The 8,246-nt window shown below is 41.6% G+C and overlaps 2 protein-coding genes across 9 annotated transcripts in view; one reads left to right on the top strand and one right to left on the bottom strand.

The window, feature by feature from the left end:
- The window catches only part of LOC116669669 (protein yippee-like 5), a 3,478-nt gene extending 109 nt beyond the window's left edge, over nucleotides 1-3,369 (top strand). For 2 of the 4 annotated variants that reach the window (XM_032499624.1, XM_032499625.1), the window contains exons 2-3: nucleotides 1,110-1,281; nucleotides 1,407-3,369. In XM_032499624.1, coding sequence (XP_032355515.1) covers nucleotides 1,141-1,281; nucleotides 1,407-1,631 — 366 coding nt within the window. In that variant the 5' untranslated portion in view covers nucleotides 1,110-1,140 and the 3' untranslated portion in view covers nucleotides 1,632-3,369. Of the gene's footprint in view, nucleotides 1-6; nucleotides 55-1,108; nucleotides 1,282-1,406 lie in introns of those variants that run through there. The other 2 variants (XM_032499622.1, XM_032499623.1) reach the window with 2 other exon arrangements.
- Nucleotides 3,370-5,616: 2,247 nt separating this feature from the next.
- The window catches only part of LOC116669660 (lysocardiolipin acyltransferase 1), an 18,835-nt gene continuing 16,205 nt past the window's right edge, over nucleotides 5,617-8,246 (bottom strand). For 4 of the 5 annotated variants that reach the window (XM_032499611.1, XM_032499612.1, XM_032499610.1 and 1 more), the window contains exon 6: nucleotides 7,399-7,925. In XM_032499611.1, the coding sequence (XP_032355502.1) occupies nucleotides 7,399-7,925 (527 nt within the window). Of the gene's footprint in view, nucleotides 7,926-8,246 lie in introns of all 5 variants that reach the window. The other variant, XM_032499608.1, reaches the window with a different exon arrangement.

The following is an 8,246-nucleotide window of genomic DNA, read 5'->3' on the forward strand; positions in this document are numbered from 1 at the left end:
GGTGGCATTATCGTTGGTGGGGACATATTGTGCCACTAAAACCAATTGGAAAAGGTAGGAGTCCGTCATTTGGAGCTAAGCAGAAATATACGTCATGTTGTTCGCCTTGTTCATAGTCTCTCGTTGTTTTTGCCGTTAGCTGGGACGGCTAACGTAACGTTAGCTTCTTTTAACTTGATAAATCAGTACAGCACCACCCAGCTAACATGTGAAACCCAACAAACGTGTTCCCTTTTGTCAGTTACTCAAAAGTAGCGTTATGTGTGTTTTGAAGAGAGGCTGTTTTTATTGTTCTTTATAGCGGCTTTTATTTCCAGCACCATTCATAGCTCAGCTGCCATCTAGCTACAGTCAATAACCATCAAAATGCTCAACAGGGAGCTACTTTGACGAGGGGAGGTAACAATAACACCTGAAAATATAGTTAAGTTAATACCTATTTGAGCTTATAATGTTAGTTTTGCTTTTAGACTGTAAACAATAAAGTTAGAAGATATGTGCGTGCCCTGCTAAGTAGCGTAATGTTGCCTTGTATTGTTGGTGAGAAACATTACAAATGCTGCAAATTCGCATTCAGTTTACAAATGTATAAAATCTTCTCATCAGAGTACATGCTATTTTATTGTGATGAAATTTATTGCAATATAGTACATTTTTGGAGATTAATAGGAACACAAATGTTAATTTAAGGGAAAAAACTTTTTTTTTTTTTTTTAAATAATCAGTCCATAATGTCTGTCAATATCACAAATAATGATGAAGCCAAATCTACCAAATCATTTACATTGATTCGGTAGAGTCTAGTTTACATATGCTAAATGAAATTACCTTCTTCAGACCCGGTCTAGATATCCCAGTCAGGCTAAATCTTCACTGACTTAAAAATCCTGTTACCTTAAACAGTAACAAACTGAAAATAGCCTCACACACCTAGCTATGTTAAAGAAGTAGCCGCCACAGTTATAAACTGTATGGAAAAACATCTTAGACGTCACAATTTTAGTATTGTATTGTAAAATGTTGCTGCCTGTACACTGTTTATGGTCAAATCCGATTCTTATTGCAGTTTCCATCAATAAAAAGCTTGCTTTCTCTCTCTCTTATTTTAGCCTAAGTTCAGTCACTCCCAGAGATTTGACAATGGGACGCATCTTCTTGGACCACATTGGCGGAACTCGCCTCTTCTCCTGTGCAAACTGCGACACCATCCTGACCAACAGGTCTGAGCTGATCTCAACACGCTTCACAGGAGCCACAGGCAGAGCTTTCCTCTTCAACAAGGTAAAGGGAGATCAGTGATAACTACCTATGATGTTTACTTCTGAATCAACCGAGGTACACAGATTCAGTATCTAGTTCCCTGCTTCAAAATCTCTGTGCTGCATGATTGTGTCTCCACTCCGCAGGTGGTGAACCTCCAGTATAGCGAGGTGCAGGACAGAGTGATGCTAACCGGCAGGCACATGGTGCGTGACGTCAGCTGCAAGAACTGCAACAGCAAGTTGGGTTGGATCTATGAGTTTGCTACTGAGGACAGTCAGCGGTACAAAGAGGGACGTGTCATCCTGGAGAGGGCGCTGGTTAGGGAGAGTGAGGGCTTTGAGGAGCACGTCCCCTCAGACAATTCATGAGCCACTAACCTTGGCATAACTTGTGTAAGAAAGCTCACTCCCATGTCCTCCTATCCCTCTCCTTTATCCCCTTGCCTCTGCGCTGCACACCACCACCTGCAGACCCCCGCCACCTTCCCTGTCTCTGGCCTACGACCTTAGATCTCTGATGATTAGAAGATTGGTTTGCTGGCTCTTCTTTTGCTGAAAGCTTCCCCAAAATACTTCCTGATTTATGTGTCACAGGGCACCCCTTCAAAACAGCTGGGGACACAAATAGGGAGTTGCAACTTCATGCACGGCCACACAGGATTTTCACCACCTCACAAGGCTCCACACTATTTCATATTGTAGTTGAGCACATGCATGATAATAGACGTGGTCGGTCAAACAAAAGCATCACCTAGTTGTTTTATTTAGATAACTGGAGGCCACTGCCCCTGAGTATGTTCATCATCCAGACGAGCAAAGCAAGCAGCCCTCTGCTCACTCCTCAGCTATGGGAAATGAACCGATGGAGGGATCACTCTTTCAGTGGGGCTTGTGCTTCTGTGTTGTGAAGTTTTGTATTAATGTATCTTTAACTGGTGAACACTGAATGCAATTAAGTCCATGATAGTTGTTATTTCCATACCAGTAACCTTTCATTAGCCTGTAGTTTAATGAATATAATAGTTTTTGAAATCTATGTTCACGTCCAAATGATACCATAAGGACCGCACAGATTGATGTCATATTTAAGTATTCATTGTAGTGTTTGACCATGTGTAGGAGTTTTATTTTGATCTGGCTCACATGATGTGCATGTATTTTGATTGATTTGATGACATTCTCGAAATGTACACACAGTGGCTATGTGTCCCATTTTCACACTTTATAGTGTGGACGTGATCTCCTGAACTGCAGACTATCGTGCAATTGAACCTATAACTTAATTCTGTTGACCACTCTCCATCTGTTACCATGGATTCTGTGCCTGTGTGGTGTGCCGTGTGAAGAGCAACATGTCACTGTGGTGACTTGTGAGGAGCATGTACCTTCAAGCCATGCGTCTTCAGTGTGTCAAAGGAGAAATGTGTCTGAGACGTGATGGAGACATTCTCTGGCTGCCTGCCGGCTTAAAGACAGGATGATGAGAGGATGGGTCTTGCAAGCGTTTGAAAGTTGCCAGAATTTGGAGACTGTGAGACAAGTTTGGAAAATTACCCAACAGCAGACATTCTCTTAACAGTTAATAAATTACAATGTTGGAAACGCCACACTGAAAAAAGATTGAAATCAGGTCTTAAGTTTGCCTGTACTCCATTTATTTAATCAGTTGGATGCCGTCTCCTACTGTTGAACTACTTTCGGGATAGTGACCCATCCTCTTTTTATAATCCTATGCTTGGGGCACATTTGGTCATAAGATGACTTGTTTCTTACAAACACAAAGCCATGCAAGCTTTAATACTTTAATGGAAGGTTTCAATCAAAATGTCTAATTGTAAAAATAGAAAATAATTGAGTTATTTTTGGAGTAGGTTGTAGCACAGCATCATGGCCCTGGTGTAACACTGTGCCAGAATTGTTTACCATTTTATTGATAGTCCATTGTTTTTATTTGCTTTACTCTATATGATTATTGTTTTATTGACAGATAAATTTATCTTACTGTATATTTTCTTGATTGGAGGTTTGAAAAAAAAATCCTGTATGGTTGGCTATAGCAAGGTTTTTTTCTGTGATTTCTAAATAAACATGTAGTCTTGCTGGGTTACATTTAATTGTCTTATTTGTGCTTGTTTAGTAGCGTATGCCTTGTTTTTCGTCAGCAAGTGCAAAACTTGTGTTTCCACAACAGTCTCTTCCTGTAGGAGAGGGCATGTGGTTTAACACATTTTCACTTTTCCTCAAGAGATGTTTGTATTTTAGATTCCAAAATTTTGGCTTATACCTTGTGCGAAAGATACATGTGTAAATAAGCACATGTAGATTTACAAACTAAGTGTTTGAATAGTGTCATGTTCGTGTCTATGATCTTTAGACCTCTAGGTGGCAGCAGAACCCTGAGAGACGAGATGATTTCTGAAGATGTTTTCCCTTGAATGCATGATGCTGACTCCCTTGCCTGCCTCTGACGTTAGTCTGCTTGGCAGGGGCTGTAGAGCTTCACTGCAGTCTGGAACTACATGTCAGTTATATTACTCTCTGGAGCAGAAATGTCTACTGAATTATGTGCACTTGAATAACTCCCCAATACAGGCACATACTGAATGAGTTGTTAGAAAAAAGCAAAACATTTTGACAAAAATATACTTCATTACTAATTAATATATTCCATTTTTCCCTCCCTACCTAATCAGCACTAACTGTGAATCACCCACAATGAAGAGGTTTGACTGCATTGGACTTATAAATAGGCAGTGACGATTTTCTCCGTATCCACCCACTAATATTGCAGTGCTGCTGTGGAGTTATTTATATCTCTGATCCTGTTGGAAGGCTTCTTTGTCAGTGTGTCTGTGTCACAGTGGTGGAATCAACAACAGGTCTGCTTTTCTGCAGTCACTTCTGGACGAGCCCTACACTAAGCACGCAGCACTCAAGTTAGCTCAGACAAATATTAATTATGGTTGTTGACCACAACATACTGTTCTGGTCACAGCTATTTTTGCATCCACTGCAGTTGCTTATATTCTTTTGGTTTAGGGATTTAGAGCATTTATGGATTGAGAAGATTGGAGTTTGACCATATGTAGAGTCATTTAAATGCTGGACATGACTAGAGGCAAAAAGGAGGCTCCATCTCCACAGAGTTCACTGTCCTGCTTCATAATTCATAGTAATCTTTGACTTTGTCCCTGCGTAAACCTCAGGATTATCTGCTCTCTTTATTGAAAAAGCCATCGGGCCAGATAAGATCATTACACTGCTATGTTGATCCCGTTAGTCTGCATGCAATTGGATATCCATGGCACAAATCTAGACGTGACACAGTCTTTACTTCTGTGTTCCCAGAAGGAGCTTTTTTCCCCAATTACCTTTCAGGCACTTCCACAGTGCTATTGGGCAGGACATTGTGCTTCTCTAATGACTTTAACCTTAAGCTCTCATGAGGGTTTTACCTATCATATACCCCCATTCAGCTTTCAACACCAGGAAAAAAAAGAACACACACTAGTGAAGGGTTCGCCTCCTGTGTCTCATACATGATGATGTGTGCTTCGTTCATCTTACTTCCACCCACTGTCAAGTCTATTGGAGCAAATTTGAAGTTATATTTTTATGGAGAGAATAATTTGCAGAGGTGGGTGCCAGGGGGACCAAAAAAAGGCAGCAGGAGCACAATTGCACCCTTGATTGGCCCATGAGTCACCGTCTTTGGACAGCTATTTTAGTTTATCATTGCCTTTTTGCCTTTGATTCCATGTCAGCATCACACTCCCTCTCTATGCCCTCAGGAGAGCAGAGATATAGAACATAGAAATAAACTTCTATCTTTCCACCACTCTGTCTTCACACACACAAAAGGAGTGACATCATTCTGTCAGCAGGAGAAAATAGCATGCTTTCCATTGACATCACTCTACATCCCGTTGCTAGGAGACAGGGGAGTCAACATTAGTTACTATGGTGACTGTACTTCACCTTCAAAGCTCCTGACCTTTTTGGTTATCTATGGTAGACTAGAATGTGTGTGTGTGCAAACTGTGGCCCTAGTGTTGTGTAACATGAGCATTCAAGGTCTTGTTGACTCATTCACTGCAGCGTAGTGATTGTTATAGTATAGTACATTCTAGATTAAAGGGCTACTGAGACAATACGCAAGGTGCTCTGCAGTAACTAAAACAAGTCAATGTAATGTGTAATGAAAACCCACTGTCACAATTTTAAACTGATGTTGCTGTACATCTAATGACATGAGCTATTACATTAATAATCAACAGGCCAGATGAGTTTAATATGAAATGAGTATTAGTATGTAGTGTGAAATTCAAAAGAACAATGACTGGTAACGTGAATAAGTTGATATAGTATATTTATTTAGATGTACATTTCCTCCTGTAAGAGACTCTTATTTACCTGAGGACAGTGACTTTGAAGAGGTCCAGCATCAGCAAGTGATTGTAACATGAGCAACAGAAAACAGCACAGGTGAAAGAGTAAAACATGGAGATTCACAGCTGGATCACAGTGACTGAAAACAGCCTCTTTACACCTAAACTACATATAAACTATATTCATATAAACAAAAAATGACGCTTGTCAAGACATTTGTCTCACAAAATAGGGTTGAAGTGGTCATCTAGATCCCCCATTGCAGTGTTACAGAAAGTGCTATAGACTGTCTAAGACACAAATGTTTCCTGACTCACAGAATTAACAGTTTAAAATGGTATCGAGTGGCAAGGAGAGATCGGTGGCTAAAAGTGTGGTTGATGCGCCACTCAAATCTTGTTTCATTTTCTGTCCTTTTTTGGCACAATTGGAGTAGCTTCCTCAGCTGTCATTTTCTAATTGAGTTTAGCAGGCGCATCAATGCCAATCCTCTAGAGAGGGACACAGGCAGAGGTGGGCATTACAGGGCTTTTTTGGATTAGGTTGAGTTCATGGCCAGTTTTCCACTCCAAGTCTGGTCCTCTATGCCACCCTGCACATCGAGGGGTAATGTTGTCCCAACAGGACATTCTTCCACCTCAGCACCACCACCACCCACATCCTGCCTCTACAAGGCATCCCTTCATTTCCCAGAAAGGGCACAAATCTGCTTCTACAGACAGGATCTCAGTCAGATCTTTGATCCTGATAAATTGATGACTGGAAGTCTTACCTCAGCGCAGCTTTGGGTAACCTTACCAGCGGTGGATGAGGCTACCCTTTCCTAACAAAGTCAGACTACATTCTGTTTGGTCCTCTTTAAAATCACATCTGATTTTCTCACCTTTGGCTTTTATGTGCAAAAGCTACTTGAGCAAAGAAGCAAAATAACATAGTCTATGTTTCCTGACCTACACAGTAATAAACATCATCACAGACGTTATCTCCGAGGACTTCCTAGGAAAACCTCATTCCCCAATTTGTATAAAAAGGTAATTATACCCAATAAAAGGTAAACAATGGTACACATATATACCTGTATATTCCTTAGTTATTCCGTTGCTAGTGACTACTAATCAAAACTGATTCATTTAACTAGTCCCATCAGTCTATTCCTGCTAACTACAGTGCTGATTTCAATATTGGTTAGAGTCAAGTCGTACAGGTGGTCTGTACTAAGGCTCTGCTCCATATTTCACAACAATAATATAAAACCAAGGGCCACAAAGCATACAATAACATCAGTTACAAAGACATGGCAACAGTATAGCAAATACTAACAGCATTGTTTTTATCATGACATAACCACACTGAGGTTCTCAACAAACAACTACAATAAACACCAATAACATTAACTGATAAAATGCACCGACAGCAAGCTAAATAACAGGGTTCATACAAGGAATGGATTCAAAGGGAAAGTGACACATTATGTGTGATAAATTCCTCAAATCCAACACATAACTCTAAATAACATTCCTCTTTTTCTGCTTCAAAAGAAAGGTAAGCTCTCTCTCCACTGAGACCATGCATACAGTCAGGAAGTGAACTCATTACTCCCGTTCCTTTCTAAGGCATGGAGCACTGGGTCCCCCAAATGGATCCTCTTGCCCCCTGGACCGAACAGGCCAAGACAACTGAGTCCACAGTGTCCTTGCTGAGCAAAGGTGGAAACATATCATTGGCCAGCCACCCCTGTTGGCCATCCTCACAGCAGCTTTCCATCCAGCCCCTTACTCTTCTCACCCGCGTTGGCAGCCATTGTCTTCCAGTATCGATGGCAGGCCAACTCTAGCAGCTCCAGCCCGCCAATCAGCTTCTGCTGGCCCATATACACTCCAACCATGATCAGGCAGTAGAGCCTGAATGGCGCCCACAGCCACAGGCCAGTGAAGCACAGAGCAATGAAGCTGCTCCAGTACAGCAGTGAGGCAGCTTTGATCAGGGTCACTCGCAACTCCGTCTTACAAGGTGGCACACGCGCAACACCGTCCCTATCAAAGGCCCGGGGCTGGCCTGAGTAGAAGTCCCGCAGACGGATCTCCTTCTCAGCCCAGCGCTCTCGACACCAAGACTCCAGGTCAGAGGAAGAGTCAGGCAGGGAAGCCACTGGGTAGCGGCGGACGTGGAAGTGGATTTCACGGGGGAAAAACCCCATGATGAGGTGGCGTTCTGTCTGAGGGATGTTCTTGGGATATGCCACGGTAATATCATGGACGGCATCCAGGTTGTCTCCTAGAAAAAGGGACACAGTTTTAAATGATCACAGGAACATCCCGTGCTGTTATAATTGCTATTGCAAAATCATAAATAAATGAAAAAGCTGTGTAAAATACATTTTTAGTCACAGCTTATTTTAAACTACCCGGTTTCAGACATGACACCGCTGGGAGACTTAATATTATTCCTTTTTTCGCATCCACACTTGTTCTTGGAACTGTTTTATGCACCATTTATAATCCCAGCTCTTAGTGCCATTACTCATGTACCTCTAATTTTCTAGGGGCTTAGTGCTTCATCCTCTCAAGGCAAGGCAAGTCAGCTTTATTTGTATAG

The sequence above is a fragment of the Etheostoma spectabile genome, chromosome 20 (genome assembly GCF_008692095.1).
Source record: "Etheostoma spectabile isolate EspeVRDwgs_2016 chromosome 20, UIUC_Espe_1.0, whole genome shotgun sequence".
Classification (NCBI taxonomy): Eukaryota; Metazoa; Chordata; class Actinopteri; order Perciformes; family Percidae; genus Etheostoma; species Etheostoma spectabile.